The 16,675-nt window shown below is 45.4% G+C and overlaps 3 protein-coding genes across 5 annotated transcripts; all 3 read right to left on the minus strand.

Moving 5' to 3' along the window:
* Positions 1–1,935: 1,935 nt before the first annotated feature.
* Positions 1,936–4,109, minus strand: LOC9642838. Of its 2 annotated transcripts, XM_024678503.1 has the most exons (11): positions 3,997–4,109; positions 3,781–3,946; positions 3,512–3,712; positions 3,018–3,466; positions 2,930–2,970; positions 2,820–2,881; positions 2,681–2,764; positions 2,356–2,628; positions 2,232–2,303; positions 2,077–2,166; positions 1,936–2,026 (listed from the first exon to the last, which is right to left on the minus strand). In XM_024678503.1, exons 3-8 carry the CDS (start codon positions 3,512–3,514, stop codon positions 2,449–2,451), a joined length of 819 nt encoding a protein of 272 aa, XP_024534271.1. In that variant the 5' UTR covers positions 3,515–3,712; positions 3,781–3,946; positions 3,997–4,109; the 3' UTR covers positions 1,936–2,026; positions 2,077–2,166; positions 2,232–2,303; positions 2,356–2,448. The 2 variants fall into 2 exon arrangements, with proteins under 2 accessions (XP_024534271.1, XP_024534270.1); XM_024678502.1 differs by lacking the exons at positions 3,781–3,946; positions 3,997–4,109 and having other exon boundaries at positions 3,512–3,626; positions 3,678–3,706.
* A 1,270-nt stretch (positions 4,110–5,379) lies between these two features.
* On the minus strand, positions 5,380–6,784 carry LOC9642399 (phosphoglycerate mutase-like protein). 2 transcript variants are annotated; one of them, XM_024678504.1, is made up of 7 exons: positions 6,523–6,784; positions 6,360–6,439; positions 6,214–6,310; positions 6,085–6,159; positions 5,939–6,027; positions 5,802–5,885; positions 5,380–5,729 (listed from the first exon to the last, which is right to left on the minus strand). In XM_024678504.1, exons 1-7 carry the CDS (start codon positions 6,772–6,774, stop codon positions 5,564–5,566), a joined length of 843 nt encoding a protein of 280 aa, XP_024534272.1. In that variant the 5' UTR covers positions 6,775–6,784; the 3' UTR covers positions 5,380–5,563. The 2 variants fall into 2 exon arrangements, with proteins under 2 accessions (XP_024534272.1, XP_024534273.1); XM_024678505.1 differs by having other exon boundaries at positions 5,586–5,745.
* A 4,413-nt stretch (positions 6,785–11,197) lies between these two features.
* LOC9642840 (nodal modulator 1) lies at positions 11,198–16,283 on the minus strand. The gene is made up of 27 exons (XM_002973732.2): positions 16,144–16,283; positions 16,031–16,096; positions 15,885–15,971; positions 15,779–15,835; positions 15,644–15,708; positions 15,427–15,596; positions 15,317–15,378; positions 15,178–15,261; positions 14,966–15,125; positions 14,799–14,914; positions 14,623–14,751; positions 14,499–14,570; positions 14,345–14,434; positions 14,211–14,294; positions 14,036–14,164; positions 13,821–13,988; positions 13,573–13,767; positions 13,410–13,523; positions 13,101–13,354; positions 13,000–13,051; positions 12,693–12,941; positions 12,409–12,639; positions 12,267–12,358; positions 11,974–12,205; positions 11,559–11,915; positions 11,427–11,500; positions 11,198–11,370 (listed from the first exon to the last, which is right to left on the minus strand). Exons 1-27 carry the CDS (start codon positions 16,243–16,245, stop codon positions 11,301–11,303), a joined length of 3,561 nt encoding a protein of 1,186 aa, XP_002973778.1. The 5' UTR covers positions 16,246–16,283; the 3' UTR covers positions 11,198–11,300.
* Positions 16,284–16,675: the final 392 nt, after the last annotated feature.

Consider the following 16,675-nt stretch of genomic DNA (forward strand, 5'->3'; position numbering starts at 1 on the left):
GAAGGATTAGACGATTTCCAAGACCAACAATTCTTAAAAGCTTTCCCTAAAACTGAGTTAAGTTTAGAAGTTGATATTTATTCAATACTCAAAGAAGTACTTATGCAAGAAGCCCCTAAACTAAAGATCAGTTTGTCTATAAGAGATTTCTTTTTAAAGGAGGATTCTACTTATAAAATTGATCAATAGAGAAATTATGTTTTACATGTTTTTTGTGATCAATCAACTTGGGAAAATCAATTTAATAGATGATAATAATCCTCATATTGTTACAATTGCTCAAGTAATACAAAGTGAATTTCACAATTAGGCCATAAATTTACTAAAAGATTACAAGGACATTTTTGCCTGGTCTTACACAAATTTAAAAGGTATCCTACCAGAGCTTTGTACACATTATATTAAGATATTCTCAAGAAATATGCTTAAAAAGCAAATGCCCTATAAAATGAATTTTAATTACAAAGATAAAGTCAGGGAGGAAATCGATAAACTTCTTTACATAGGATTCATTTATCTAATAAAAAATGCTCAATGGCTTTCACCACTTGTAATTGTGCCTAAAAAATATGGCAAATTACGAACGTGAATTACAAAAAGTTAAAGGATGCAACAAAAAAAGATATATTCCCTATTCCTTTCACAAACAAAATTCTTGATTTAGTAGCAAATCATAAAATGTATTCATTTTTAGATGGATTCTTTAACTATAACCAAGTGGATCTAGCACCTGAAGATCAACACAAAATAGCTTTAATAAGCCCATAGGAAATTTATACCTATTGCACAATGCATTTTGGCTTATATAATATTCTTTTTATATTTTAAAGAGCTGTTATAGACACTTTTAAAGAATATCTCACTAATTTTATAAGAGTTTTCATGGATGATTTTATTGTCTTTAGCTCCAAAAAGGAACATTTAATTTGCTTATAAAAATATTTCCAAAAATACAGAGAACATAGCATTTCTCTTAATTCGGAGAAATATACTTTGTTTGTAAATCAGGCATACTTCTAGGTTATATTGTATACAAGGAAGGCATCCTTATAGACAAAGACAAAATTTAAGTGATTGAAACAATATCTTCACCATATGATTTAAAAAGTCTTTGTTGTTTTCTAAACAAAGTTGGGCTATTATAGACAATTTATAAAAGTTTATGCAAAGATTGCTAAGCCACTTACTAATCTTTTAGAAAAAGATACTCTATTTATATGGAATGAAAATTGTCAAGAAATATTTTTAAGGCTTAAACAATGTCTCAAAAATGCACTTTTATTTATTAAACCTGACTAAACAAAGGAGCTTCACTTACAAATGAATACTTTTGATATTGCTACAAGTGTAATATTATCCCAGATACAAGGTGATCAAAAAGATCATCCTATCTACTATACTAACAGATGCTTAAATTCTGAAGCATAACTACATAACTACTAAAAAAACACTTAGCATAATTTACACTTTAGAAAAATTTAGGCATTACCTTTTAGCAATAAAAATAATTGTCTTTGTTGACCATAAAGCTCTTTTATATCTTATCAAATTGCCTAAAGCGCATCACTTTAGAAGAGTCACCTAATATTAAGGTAGATGAACACCTAATGCTCACTTATTTGCAATCTTCATAACTATCACTTAGTTAGAAGATATATAAATTTATTTTTCTACAGGCACAATTTCACCCCACTATAACTTGCCAGAGAGAAAAAAGTTGTTTGTCTTGAAGACACGACTTTACTCTGTCATGAGGGAGTGTTGTAAGAGACTAATTTTTCCATTTTACTTTAGTCATTTAATCATATCTCTGACCACTTGGAGGAGTCTCACTCACAACCTCCATAAATTCTATTCCAAACTTGGGGCTTGCTATCCCTGAAAATAGTATCCATGCCACTCAACCTTTGCACTTGGTTTAAGTGCTCCATATGTTCAATCCCATGGTCGACACCCCAAGGTACCACCGACCGCTTGTGGTCTGAGGCTTCACGTCAGAGGGTCCATGAGTCAGAGCGACTTGCCGCTGCAAATACCACCGTCAAGATCAAAAAGTAAGAATCAAACTAATCTCACTCTTCCGTATTGGCCAGCAACACGAACTGAGCCGCAAAGTTGATACTGTGATGCCTGAATACTGGGAATCGACGCCATGTTGGGTAAGACCTGCCCGTCAAAAGAAGAAAAAACCAATCAGTTGTCTTCCGAATTATGAGAACTCAAATGCGTACCATAAAATCCTTCAGTGACGTAAACTGGTAGTGCTCTTTTGCGGCTGTGATGTTGTACTTAGTTGAAGTCACCTGTTTGGATGACAAGAGAAGTCATAAGACTTCAAAGATTATTCAATCATACTTGATCAAGCTTGTAGAAACCATTTGCATCAGTAATAGCCCGCTCTAGCTGTCAATATATATTTTGACTTTTGCGATGCCATGCCCATTGCTGTCAATAACTCGTCCGCCAACAGAAAATCCAGCAAGGTGAGAAATTTCTCCCTTCGACGTCGGATGTAGCATGGCAAAGCGCTTGCTCAGACAATGGAGATCTACCAGGCCCTTGAGGACATTCCATATCCTTAACGTCACTGGAGCGCAAGAAAACTTGCACACCCAATACCAGAATTCCCTGCCAGGACGAGATCAGCAGAACGAACGGTGACCAAGACATTATCATGTACCTTAGACATCACACGACCTTCAACGTCGTAGCCAGGGATCATAAAAATATTGTCCACCTCTCCCATGCCCCATCCTAGTTGAACCTGACGAAGTTGAAGGAAAACAATAACGCATGACAGCTGATCGAAATGAGCTTACTTCATTTGATCCAATCACGTTGATATCAAGACGGGGATGGTGTGCTTCTATTATGTAAGTGCCTGTAACACAAAAACGTTTTTGAAACGGAAACAGAGACTAGATCATACCTATCAAAAGGTTGTTAAACTCGTAGGCACCAAGCGTGAAGCTAGAAAACAGAGTTTAAGAAGAATATGATTTGTGAAGTATAGCTACCAAGTATGGTGGAAATTTATGTCCGCATTTCCGTTGCAACCATGCTGATCAACAAGAACTGGCACCTGAGCACAAAAACGCTTTGAGCTGCTCTTCCGTCTGCCAAGCAGTTCCATAAATCCGCTGAAGCATCTGTCTCTTGACATCACCTCTCCAGTAAGCTCCAGCGACGGACTCGAGCTCAATGGCTTTCCTGTTAAGCTGGCCGGTACTTTCAACGTGTGGATCAGCACAAAGATCCCACCAGTCATTGCCTGAAAAATTTCGAAGGAAGTGAGGGAAGGAGCAAGAAAAGTATGTTCCTCAACAATGTGGTATATTTTAATGGGTTCTGTTTTGATATCCTCTAGTATTTCCAGCTTGTACTTTTCGTTGATAGACATAATTCGATCCTTGGCTTCTTCTCTCGATACTTCTTCTCGTCTCAGAGGTAAATTAATGATGCGATCCTAAAGACCAGTTTCAGTGGTTTACATTCTTGAGCAAACACTTACCATTTCCTTCTTTATCTTCTTCAAATCCTTGTCCGACAGTGGTTCTTTGAGGTCGAAGTCGTAGTAAAATCCTTTCTCAATCCACGGCCCAATTGTAACTTTAGCGTCTGGATAGTTTAAGTCGAAATGTTACCTCCCTAAACCTTAAAAAGCATAAAGCTAACAGAGTGTCTGGACCGCCATAGCCATCACGTGAGCACACTGCGAAGATTTAAACAAGCAAGACGAGCTCAAGACTTGAGAAATGTCCCGAAAAGATGTGACACTACCGTATGGCGCATCCGGAGCAACTCCTCGGATGACTCATTGGTTGGGAGAGGAATTTTGTGCGGTGATGGCGATGGCGGCGATATTTCCGTCTCGGATTCTGCCGCTACAGACGATGCAAAGGCCCGATGACGAGCGCCAGGCAAAGTCTCAGAGACGCCGAGAAACCTACGGATTCACGAGCAAATATGGGCGACTGAGCTCCCGCAAAGATTTACCTGCAAGTGGTGAGGCAAGATGCTCGCCGGACTGCGCCGTGAAATGCGGCACACCACACGAGATGATTCGCAGCCGACGCCATCCCCGCCCTCTGTTTTTAGGGTTCTTGGACAACACCGTTGAAAAATATTCCAAGCCTAGGTATATACCCTTCCTTTAAAACCTCCTTGGGCATTTTGCTTGTCCATACGAGGGTTTCCAGAGGCTTTCGAGAGCGATCCAGGCCAGGAGAGGTGAGATTGGAGTTTCTTTCCGAAATATCAATCTCTTGGCGCTCATTTCATCAATTTATCTTCATATTCTCCACTTCCCCTAGATTTTGCAGCATCCAACGTTCTTCTGGCGTTCTTCGTCCAGCCAATTCCGCGATCCAGGCATGGAGAGGTGCGTCGCTGCTCACTCCATCGATTTTTCATCCTAATCTCAAGTTTCTATCGATTGCGCAGTGCATCCGACCTTCTTCTGACGGAAATCCAGGATCCGGGCCTGTGGAGAGGCGAGGAGGAGTTTTCTTTCAACCATCAATCTTTTGCCGCTCACGTAATCTCCACTTTCTATCGATTTTCCAGTGTTTCCGATGGTCTCCACGTTCTCCTTCCGGCCGACATCCGCAATTCTGGTATACGCAGGGCATCGCCGCTGCTCATGGACAAGTCGCAGCCAGCGTGGGCTCCCTGGGTCGCTTTGGCGGTCGAGCACTGCAACAATGCCAATCCCACGAAGTATAAGATCGTCAAGCGTGGCAAAGACATCGTCTTCTCTCAAAGAAAGGCAAATCCCAGGGACGTGGAGGTGGAGATCCTGTGTGCCGATGACTTCCACAACCTCCGGACGCGCTGCAGCTTCCCTCAAGATCCGGAATTCGCCAACTCCCTCGCTACTGTGCGGCACTGCTCCATGCCTTCGAGAAAAAGCCCTGCGCTGTGGAGTAGAACACAAATTGATGGAGATTTCGTAATCAAAGAGGTAGATGCAGAGCTCCTAGCCAGCTTCGAGCGGATAAGCGACAGGTACTTTGAGTATGTTGATATTCTTTGTGAGGAGAGGCTGCGCACTATGCTTGTGCTCGCCATAGCTGTGTTGAAGGTACTTTACGAGTAGTTTTACGTATGAGTAGTTTTACCGCTTCCAAACCTGTTTCTCTTTACAGGTGCGAATGCTGGGAGGAGCGGAGCACATCCTTCTAGTGATGGAGGCATTGTCTAGCACTGCAACACTCTACCGTCAGTATGATCTCAAGGGACTGCAAGAGCGAGCCGGTGGCATCTCAGATGGGACGTTGCAAGGCCCATTGACACTCCAGGCTAAAGATCACGAGACGTTTTTCGAAATACTTGCGCGTGACACGTTCTTCCTTCAGGTAAACGCAGCTAAACCCGAAATCTCAAAGCTTTTTTTCTTGTTCCAGGAGGCTGAAGTTTTCGATTACTCGCTTATGGTTTACCATGTCCCGGGGAGGAACGAGCTTGTCGTGGGGATCATTGACTACTTGCGCTATTTCACGCCTGTCAAGCACGCCTTCGTCGCCCTGTTGAAGACTCTGGATGGGAAGCCTCGCAGCGCACTTCATCCCAAGCAGTACCGAAAGAGAATGCTCGAAGCATTTGCAAAGTACTTCCCATGTGCTTCTAGGTAGTTGATCTTAGTCCTAAAGCTTTTACAGCTTACTTGTTCCAGCGTCCACAAGCTCAAAATCCAGTTCCGCCGATCGAGTGAGTAGGACAGTCTTGAGCTGAGCGTTGGGAAGCCTAAGAAAAGATTGAAAACACAGATATTGTAGCATGACCAACAAAGAGCTACATACACAAGGTTGGAGCGCTTGAGCATGTTCCGCATAAAACTGCTATGAGAAACCACCGCGATCTCCTCCTCTTTACGCTCCCACAGCCTGATGGAGAGACAATGTAAGAAGGATGGTATGATCAGCTGTGAGGCACATACCACTGCAGGAACTGTCTGATCCGCTGCTGCATCGCTGCCAGGGATTCGGCTGTCTCGGCATTCCACAGCACGTCACTTTCTTCTTCGATCTACAAATGGTTTCGCATCAGTTTCGAATTAGAGGTCTCGGGACAGGAACAACAAACCTGTGAGAAGTCGACGGATGGAAAGTGTGCCTTGTAGCTGCTGATGGACCGTCTCCTGTCAGAAGTTCGTGCGCTCTAAACGCATCATGCATGATCAGCTTGTTGCAAAACAATAGAACAACGACTTACAATGCGCTCTCGGCATAGCTCCACAGCAACCAAAGGCAGGCTGGAATCACTTCCATAGTCGGCACCACGGAAAACTCCTGTAGCTGTTTGCAACGTCCTAACGAAAACGAAAGCATCTAAAGACTTGAAGAACTAGAATAGTTCACCTCGTCATGGGTGAAACTGTCACGAGCTGGATACGGCGATCAAGGCCAGCTTCTCGGACGATCTTGCGGAGTGTAGCCACCTGATTTTTTTGTCAAAGGTAATTAGCAGAAGAAGATCCAAAAACCACAACACAGCGCAAAGAAGAAAAGCTCAAGGAAGTACCTGTTCCCATCCAGCAGGAGTGAGGACGGCATCGAAGAGCCGATCATCGTCGTCGAAGGATTTCTTGGAGGATTTTGTGCTGCAAAGGAAAGATGTTACAAACCATGTGATAAACAAAGGTCGCAGCACGCGGAGAAGAAGGCCGGGTGTTAGGCGACGCCATTCGCCGCGGAAGAAGAGGCGATGGAGGCTGACATCTCCATCCACGTTATGATAGGCCTGAGCGTGCCTCATCAAATGCAACACCTTCATGCTCCTCCCAAAACCCTTGCCCTAGTTATTTTAAAATTATGCCGAGTATATGATCTCTTTTAAAAACAGAATATACTACTCAAGTCGCGAATTTAGCTTTCCTTGGCATTGCAAGGAAAGCGAATCACACGGGCGCCAATGGCCACAGGACCCTAGTTAGCACTGGAGGAGCTATTTTGTACGCGAGACGAACAAAGATTTTAGTTTCTCGTCTGTCCTCTGCATAAAACTTGACGGAATGCATCGCTGCGCTTGACAAAATCAATCTCAAGAACATCCGGGTGAGATTCAAAAAGTAACTGGAAAGCGGCAAAGGTACCTCCCTTCTGGTTGGCCGCCTCCACGGCTATGTATGGTTGCCATTTCTCAAGACCACTTCCCTCGAGGAAAAACCACGAAGTCGATTGATCCTCACTCTGTCCTTGTACATTTGGATGTGGAACGGATCAGTTCATCGACTGCAGATGATAAAGACCTTGAGCTTTTCTCAATCCAGATGGAGGTTTTTCTTGCATGATATTTATTCATCTCATCAACTTTGGACGCTGGGGCGGTCTCGTCTAAAGGAGCTAGTTATCGAAGACTACTGGAAGAAAGTTCACCTAAGACGAGGATACGAGCTACTCTAGACACCTTACGTTCCCAAGGCTGAGCTGTGGAAGACCAGCGGGCATTTGGATCTTTACAAGGAGAACAGGCCAAGTCGACGGTGATCACGTCTCCTGGCTTCCTCCTTTTGCGTTTGATCTCCGTCTGCCAAGCAATTCCGTAATGATGCGATCCTAAGAAAAACTTACCATCTCCATCTTTATCTTCTTCAAATCTTTGTCTGGCAGTGGTTCTTTGAGATCGAAGTCGTTCTCGATCCATGGCCCAATTGTAACTTTAGCGTCTGGATAGAGTGTCTGGACCGCCATAACCATTCCGTGAGCTCACTGAGCAAGTCAAGAACACAAGCTCAAGGCTTGAGAAAACTTCCAAAAAGATCTTACACTACAGTTCCTCGTATGACTCATTGAATTTTGTGCGGTGATGCGATGCGGCGATATTTCCGTCTCGGATTCTGCTGCTACAGACGACGCAAACGCCCGATGACGGGCGCAAGGCGCGACATAGAGATTCGTTTAAAACATGGTAGCCTAAATTCTCGAGTATATACTTCCTTTAAAGATCCATCAATATTGCACGAGAATGCGTTTGATCACACAGATGCCAATTAGCACGGGAAATTAAATCCTGCATAGTTTGTCTGATCGTTGAGCTTGGCAAAATCAACCTCGAGAACATTGGGGATCCTCTCAGAGAGATGCTCTAAGTGCTAGGGCTGGGGTGCCTCTTCCATCCTCGCCATTCTCGCTTTCTCTGCTGGCATTTTATACCTGAAGATCTTCACTTGATCCCGCAAGGTCTTCACTGCTCTCCGCATTTCCGTAGGGATCTCCTTCCACCCTGAATCTGATCTCTGACCACGTCATTTTCGCCCACAACCAACACAGCATGCTAAAAACCCGAAAATTGTGTAGAACATTCCGGCATATTTGCTCTCAGGGCGAATTTCATCGTCACGTGGGATGACATGTGGATTGTAAGAGTGTTCCACGAGTGTCATGAGCGATGGGTGATAAAGCAGTCCCTTGCCTGATTCATATGTGCGCCCGCCCACTCCACCCCAACGCTTTGTGTCCAGGTCGTAAACGAACACTTTTCCTTCCGAAAAGATGACGAGATTGTCCTCTGCATGAATATAACAACGACAAAAATTTCGAGACTGCCCAGGATACACTTGATCGAGCAGGGCTTTACAGAGCACTGCTGAGACTATAACCAAACCGCCATTGTCATCAACCTTCCACACACCATAGCCATCAGCTCTGCAGTACCCTACCTTGTAGTAGTCTCCCTCATGCACATAAATCCAGGCGCTTGCAAAGTAGCGCTGGCCATTGTACTCCCACAGCATTGTCGTGCACCAACCGGGATGTGGCAATACGCAGCGCAGAAACTCTCCACTTTGTTCAACCCCTTCCAGGCCCGTTGTAATCCTCAGGCTGCGCACGACTTCCCCTGTGATCCACTTGGTGCGGCGAAAGTCATACAATCCCAGGATACTAAGGTCGTAGAAGTCTGGGAATACAGACCGATCATCAAACCAGTGACGCTCCTCCCTCTGTGAGAACGGGAGGTTGGGGAGAGAAGACCAGACGTGTGTTGCCGAGTCGTAGATGTAGCACCAGTGGCCTGAGTCGTAGCTGATGAAGTGCGCGCCGACTTTGAAGTCATCTTTGTCAACAAACATGGCAAAGTCCTCCGCAAAAGAAATCTCCTCAATATGGAGCGTTGGTAGTTCGCTCCACTCTTGGGTCACTGGATTGCCCACCACCAGGGTAAACACATGCAGATGGACGAAGAAATGATCCATGACGATGCATACCAGGCCACCTGCGGAAGCAACGACTTTCTCGGTCAGTGGAGGCAACGCAAACTCCACACTGTGGTTAGACCGTGATGGATCCCAGGCGAAAAAGTGTTCGTCGTCGCTGACAGAGGTACTTAACCCACAATGATTCTTGCTCGCCACTGTTTTGACACCACTTGTGGCGAAAGGATGGATTGTTGATGATGGATTTCCATGACTTGCAGACTGCGGAGCACCGACGCAGTGTGGTCAGTTCCACAAAGCTGAGAACGAGCTCCACAATGTCGTCTTGCATCCACAAAGGCGCTTCTTCCATCTGCGTCATCAAAGGCATTGACCTTAAAAAGGATTTTGCAATTTCCCTTTTATGTGTTATAGGTAAATGTGTATTACGCCTACAAAATGGTAAATGTTCATTCCAGAAAATATGTTTTCTCCGTTCAAAATTTTCCAGGATTAAGCTGCCAAACGTGCAAGCTTAGCATCAGAGCAAACTTGAATCTCCCTTCGACGTCAGATATATCCTTAACGTCACCGGAGTGCAAGAAAACTTAGAATTCCCTGCCAGTACGAGCTCAGCAAAACGAACAACATGTACCTTAGACATCACACGACGAAGATCTTCGCTTGATCAGGAGAAGCCGTCTTCTCCTTATTGCACTGCTCTAGCATTTGTCTATAAGGATCTGGCTCCACCTGAACCTGATCTCTGACCACGTCATTTTCGCTGGTACTTGGCGCCACTACCAACACAGCATGCCAAAAACCCGAAAATTCTATAGAACCATGTTCTCTCAGGGCGAATTTCAGTATCTCTTGGGATGACATGTGGAATAAAAGATTGTTCCACGAGTGTCGTGAGCGATGGGCGATAAAGCAGTCCCTTGCCTGATTCATATGTGCGCCCGCCCACTCCACCCCAAAGCTCTGTGTCCAGGTCGTAAGCAAACACTTTCCCTTCCGAAAAGATGACGAGATTGTCCTCTGCATGGATATAACAATGAGAAAAATTTCGAGACTGTCCAGGATACACTTGATTGAGCAGGGCTTTACAGTGCACTGCCGAGACTGTAACCAAGCCACCGTTGTCATCAACCTTCCATATGCCATAGCCATCAGCTCCACAGCACCGTAGTTCGTGGTGGCCCCCCGCATAGACCCAGGCGCTTGCAAAGTAGTGCTGGCCATTGTATTCCCACAGCCTTGTCACGCACGAACGGGGGCGCGGCAAAACGCAGCGCAGGATCTCTCCACCACTGTCTTCCAGGCCCGTTGTAATCCTCAGGCTGCGCACGACTTCCCCTGTGATCCACTTGGTGCGGTGAAAGTCATACAAGCCCAGGATACTGAGGTCGTAGAAATTGTCGTCCATGTCTGGGAATACAGCCCGAGGTTCAAACTGACGCCGCAGCTCCCTCCCCCTGAGGTAGGCTGGCGAGAACGGGAGGTTGGAAAGAGAAGACCAGGCGCGTGTTGTCGAGTCGTAGATGCAGCACCAGTGGCCCGAGCCGTAGGTGGTGAAGTGCACGCCAACTTTGAAACAATGTTTATCGACAAACATGGCAAAGTCGTCCTCCGCAAAAACAATTTCCTCTCTATGGAGCGGTGGTAGTTCGCTCCACTCTTGGGTCACTGGGTTGCCCACCACCAGGTTAAGCACACCCAGATGTTGCTCGGGGGGATCGCTCACGATGCATATCAGGCCGCCTGCGGACGCAACGACTTCTTCGGTCAGTGGAGGCAATGCAAACTCCACACTGTGGTTCGGACGTGATGGATCCCAGGCGAAAAAGTGGTCGCTGTTGGTGACAGAGGTATTCATAACCCACAATGATTCTTGGTCGCCACCGTTTTGGCACCAACGGCGGCGAAAGGATGGATTGCTGATGATGGACTTCCATGACTTGCAAACGGCAGAGCACCGACGCAGTGTGGCCAGCTCCACAAAGCTGAGAACCAGCTCCACAATGTCATCTTGCACCCACACAGGCGCTTCTTCTCTCTGCGTCATCAAAGGCAATCTAGCACACAAAAGGATTTCTCTAGACCTGCCACCTTTTTTAAGAATACCTCCGAGCATATTCTGTTTTTAAAAATTCCAGTTAGCGTTTTAGTTTCTTTTTCTTTGGCTTGTTCGTCGCAAGTCTTTGGCGAGAAGTCGTTGGTATCCATCTTTCAGGCTGTAGAAACACGAATGGAAATCACTGGAACAATGTGTTTGATCGGCTTCGCTTACCTTGGCATTGCAGTGAAGAGACCAATCACACAGACGCCAATGAGCACGGGAAGTACTGGAGGAGCATTTAAATCCTGGACCGCAATCACACTTGTCACGAGAGAGACGAAAATGTTTAGTTTCCCGTCTCACCTGCTTGTGATGGTATTCCTCCGCATAAAACTTGACGGAGTTTAAGAATATATCGTTGCGCTTGGCAAAATCAACCTCGAGAACATCCGAGTGAAACTTGTGCGTCTGCACGACCATCTTGGAAACAAGCCGCAACCTGTACTTTCCCCTCGGAAGACCTTGAATCTCAAAGAAGCTGGAAAGCGGCAAAGGTACCTCCCTTTCAATCTTCGCTGGTTCTGAGATGCTGGCCACCTCCACCGATATGTGCGGTTGCCATTTCTCAAGATCACTTCCCTCGACGAGGCCAGAGAGCACAGTCGCCAAGCTGTGCTCAAAAGCCACGAAGTTGATTGAGCTGGTGTCCTTGGTGGAGATCTAAGGAGTAGACAATGGAGCTTACTTTTGGAAGAATCTCACGAAAAGGTTTTCGTACCTCTACTGGATAAACGCTTGGAGACGCACGTTCAAGTCTGGGAGGACCGTCTACTTCCTCTTTCACGACCACCTTGACGTTATACGTTGTATTGGGCACAAGTCCTCTTAGTCGGTATTTTCCATCAGCATCGGTTGCGGTTTCTTCATAATAAAGACCAGAGACCGAACGTGCCTCCACAGTGACGCCTTCTTCTGGTTTCCCAGTTAGGGAGGAGACTCTTCCATAAATGCTAGAGTAGAAACAAAATCGTCACCGAAGGAGTTCACATGAAAAGTTCGACATCAATTAACCTGTAAGCAGTTCTCCGGGCAATAAAGGTTGTCTCTAAAGTTGCACCAGACAAGAGTTCCAAGGCTTGAGCAGGCGGACTAAAACTATACTCCTGTAAAGATGTAGGATTCATTCACGAGATAGCACCAGAAGGACGAGTACCTTAAGCAGAGGTCGCAGGTAAAAACTGCCAGGAAACATGCCGTCGAAAGCAAACTTGCCTCCCGGCGGCGCGACAGCGTTCTTCCTGTATCCATCGTCTCCGCTCAGCGAAAGAAGAACGGACGGAAGAATCTCCTCAGCGCCGTCCCCAGCAATGATGTTTACGAGGATCTGAGCAAGCTTCTGGCATTGAAAAGAGTTCTTTCCAAAGGGCTTGAAGTGGTATCCTTGCTGAGAGAGACACATATCAATAATCACAGGCTCTGAAATAATCCAGGACGAACCTTGTCCGCATGAACCATGTACTGGGTGTCGTCATAAAGAGGACCAGCTGCGAAAACGCCATCGTCTCCTGTTAGTACTTTCATAGCCACTTCTCCTGCTTTTAAACGGCCGATTTTGCTTTCTTTTTCTGCAGTTATCACAATGTTCACTGCCTCCAGTGCAGGAACAATGCTCCCGGTTACGTACACAGCCGGTCGTCCAGCAAAACTAGGTACTTGCGGTTGACAGCCATCCACAGCCACAGTGGCCTGATTATACAAATTAAAAGCTTACGATCAACACAACTGAAAATAAAACGTGGCTTACGTTTTGCTCTCGAGGATAGAATAGAAGAATTTGCTCCGATTGATTTTGGTCTCTGTTTCATACGCAGGAATATTAGCATTCGAAGTTTGGAAGACGCATACCTGGCATATCGTGGGACGAAACTAAGAGCATCCCCGAGACGGGCCCAATAGACATACTCATAGACTGCAATGGGACTTGTTTCGTTGGCTTCAGAGAAAAGGTGAGCGTGGATATTGGCAATAGGCTTCCCGTCTTTAGCGTTCCAAACCTCGACCAGCAACTTCTGTTCCAGTTTGTTTGCTCCAGGACATAAGGGAGAGTATACGTCAATGTGTCCGCTCAAAAGATATTTCTCGGCAACCAAATTGATACGCTGCAAGACAGAGATGAAACTCAAAGCCTTAGACACTCCCAACTGCGCGACATACCCTTGGATTGGATGTGTCAAATGAGAAAATGGGAGCACCAAAAGAAACACAAGCCCAGAGAAAGTGCAATTCGTGTATTCCAGGACTTTCTACGCATACTTTCTGCCACCCGCTCTGCAAGAAACAAGAAGATGATCACAAAGACAATAAAAAAGGCACCGACCGTGATTTCCAAGGGAACCGGGTCTTTGTTGTCGTGAACAATAAACGCTTTGGTTGGATGAGTAGCCTTGATGCGAAGCCAGTATCCTTTTTGAACAAGTACGATGTCTTCGATATCGCTAGAAGTGACATCCACACTGACTACCTTTTGTTCCCAGCACCATTCATCGTCTCCAAGTCCCCCTTCTTTGGTCACCTGGAAAAGAAAATTACGAATGCTTCAAACCATGTTAAACCGGCATTACTTACTTCGAGCTTATATTGTCCCGGAAGAACATTCTCAAATTTGAAATGGTTCTGGGTATCAGTCAGTTGAAATACTATTTTGTCGCCTCCCTGAGTATCGACGAGCACAATGGATATCCCAGGGCTGCATTGGGATTTGCACTTCACGTGTCCAGAGATACTGACTTGAGCCTAAACATTGCCTTTAGAGTTTCTGCGATACAAAGGAAAGCCTATACCTGTAAGAAGACAATATCAAATACTGGCGCAGAAACGACAACATCCAAGTGCTGTGGAGAAAATAATAGTCCTGTTTTCTGCTCAGCAGCGGTAGCAATGGGCGAAAGACGATATTCACCAGGCGGGACCTGTGGAGAACAAAATAGTTAGCCATCCAGGCTGGACAACCCGAACCTCAAAGCAGAAGTTTCCATCTTCATCAACACGCTTGGTCTGAGGCTTCACGTCAGAGGGTCCATGAGTCAGAGCGACTTGCCGCTGCAAATACCACCGTCAAGATAAAAAAGTAAGAATCAAACTAATCTCACTCTTCCGTATTGGCCAGCAACACGAACTGAGCCGCAAAGTTGATACTGTGATGCCTGAATACTGGGAATCGCCGCCATGTTGGGTAAAACCTGCCCGTCAAAAGAAGAAAAGACAATCAGTTGTCTTCCGAATTATGAGAACTCAAATGTGTACCATAAAATCCTTCAGTGACGTAAACTGGTAGTGCTCTTTTGCGGCTGTGATGTTGTACCTAGTTGAAGTTACCTGTTTGGATGACAAGAGAAGTCATAAGACTTCAAAGATTATTCAATCATACTTGATCAAGCTTGTAGAAACCATTTGCATCAGTAATAGCCCGCTCCACGCTGTCAATATATATTTTGACTTTTGCGATGCCATGCCCATTGCTGTCAATAACTCGTCCGCCAACAGAAAATCCCGTAACCTGTAAGTTTCAGCGAGGTGAGAAATTCTGGTTGCTCTGTCTAGTACCTGAAAACCTTCTTCAACCAAAATTGACTGATGAGCGACTGATATATCAAGAGCAGCAGGAGAAACACCAAAGATTGTGTTTTCTCCCTTGTAGAATGGCACAAGATTGTACGAGCCTGTTCCATGTTTTCTAGAATTAACCTGTCAAACGTGCAAGCTTGGCATACCACAAGGAACGTGCGCAAACTTGAATCTCCCTTCGACGTCGGATGTAGCATGGCAAAGCGCTTGCTCAGACAACGGAGATCTACCAGGCCCTTGAGGACATTCCATATCCTTAACGTCACTGGAGTGCAAGAAAACTTGCACACCCAAAACCGGAATTCCCTGCCAGGACGAGATGAGCAGAACGAACAGTGACCAAGACATTATCATGTACCTTAGACATCACACGACCTTCAACGTCGTAGCCAGGGATCATAAAAATATTGTCCACCTCTCCCATGCCCCATCCGAGTTGAACCTGACGAAGTTTAAGAAAAACAATAACGCATGACAGCTGATCGAAATGAGCTTACTTCGTTTGATCCAATCACGTTGATATCAAGACGGGGATGGTGTGCTTCTAGTCTGTAAGTGCCTGTAACACAAAAACGTTTTTGAAACGGAAACAGAGGTTGGATCATACCTATCAAAAGGTTGTTAAACTCGTAGGCACCACCGATTCCTGTCGTCACCGAGTGATTGCTGGGAGAATCACCAGGTCCAATCACAGACACTGTTACTCCAGCAGGACCAGCCCCATTTTCCTTGCAGCTTGGACCCCCAGCTCCCACAACTTTACCAGCAAGCGTGAAGCTAGAAAACAGAGTTTAAGAAGAATATGATTTGTGAAGTATAGCTACCCAGTATAGTGGAAATTTATGTCCGCATTTCCGTTGCAACCATGCTGATCAACAAGAACTGGCACCTGAACACAAAAACGCGATCCTGAGTTATGAAGAAAAGAAAAAAAAAAAAAAAAAAACGGGAGAGAAAACCTGTGAGGGAGTAAATGACCATCCAGTAGGGCCTTGAACCTTAAGAAGGTACGAGCCCTGCGAAAGAACGCTGGTCAATCCTTTTTTCCTTCTGGTGTGGATGTACCTTCTCGTAGATTGGAAGGAAGTAGTAGCCATTTGGAGCACACTGAGTCTGATCTTTGACGAGTCCTTCTAGTGTGTGAAGCTTAAGCTGCATTGGATTGGAAGCTCTGTCACGAATTTGGAAGCAAAGGAAGCTTGCGTGCTCACGGTTATGTGCGAATAGTCGAGCTTGGGATCTGACGCTTTGCGCAATCTTGCCAATGCGGGACTTGCCTGTAGGTAGATCGTGAATGGAGATCACAGAGAAATGCGCGACATACCTCGACGAATCCACCACAGCCAACAATGTCGTCGGTAGCAGCTGCCAGATGGATGAGCGCAGGCACGAGCAGGAGGAGCGCCTCGATCGCGAGGAGCGCCATCGCCCGGAGTTTAGGGCTCAAGAAGGGCTTTTAGCCGCTTATTAAGATTCCACCATTTAGTATTTAATTCATGCTACGGGAGAGTAAAGAACAAGGGAGCTGCATTTCTGGGAATGGGAATGTTGGTGCTTTTAGCTTGCACCACAACAGTGATGGTTATTTCAAATTTCTCTCTGGTCATGCTCGAACAGTGGAGATTTTCTAGCAACATGCAAGGGGGCTTTATATCACCAGCATGAAGAAAATGGACCAAATTACCCTCACACCAAAGACGTATTTAGGCCGAGCTTTCTCACGCTCTAATATATTATATCTGTAGGTATCAAGAGGTTAAAGATCAACACCTGTATCGCCAACAAATTTGGTGCCTTAATTCCTCAAAATCTTTTACGGCATATTCTTCTGCTGACCAAAACGATATATGAATGAA

This window comes from Selaginella moellendorffii, unplaced genomic scaffold, assembly GCF_000143415.4.
Source record: "Selaginella moellendorffii unplaced genomic scaffold, v1.0 SELMOscaffold_22, whole genome shotgun sequence".
NCBI lineage: Eukaryota > Viridiplantae > Streptophyta > Lycopodiopsida > Selaginellales > Selaginellaceae > Selaginella > Selaginella moellendorffii.

Coding starts and splice junctions, on each gene's coding strand:
- LOC9642399 (XM_024678504.1), bottom strand. CDS start 6,774: ATGAAGGTGTTGCATTTGATGAGGCACGCTCAGGCCTATCATAACGTG. Junction 6,160..6,213: donor AGCTATGCCGAGAGCGCATT/GTAAGTCGTTGT, acceptor TGATGCGTTTAG/AGCGCACGAACTTCTGACAG. Junction 5,886..5,938: donor ATCAGACAGTTCCTGCAGTG/GTATGTGCCTCA, acceptor TCTCTCCATCAG/GCTGTGGGAGCGTAAAGAGG.
- LOC9642840 (XM_002973732.2), bottom strand. CDS start 16,245: ATGGCGCTCCTCGCGATCGAGGCGCTCCTCCTGCTCGTGCCTGCGCTC. Junction 16,097..16,143: donor GCTGTGGTGGATTCGTCGAG/GTATGTCGCGCA, acceptor ATCTACCTACAG/GCAAGTCCCGCATTGGCAAG. Junction 13,989..14,035: donor TTGATATTGTCTTCTTACAG/GTATAGGCTTTC, acceptor GGCAATGTTTAG/GCTCAAGTCAGTATCTCTGG.
- LOC9642838 (XM_024678502.1), bottom strand. CDS start 3,700: ATGGCTATGGCGGTCCAGACACT. Junction 2,971..3,017: donor ATAAATTTCCACCATACTTG/GTAGCTATACTT, acceptor TCTGTTTTCTAG/CTTCACGCTTGGTGCCTACG. Junction 2,882..2,929: donor GTTTAACAACCTTTTGATAG/GTATGATCTAGT, acceptor TTTGTGTTACAG/GCACTTACATAATAGAAGCA.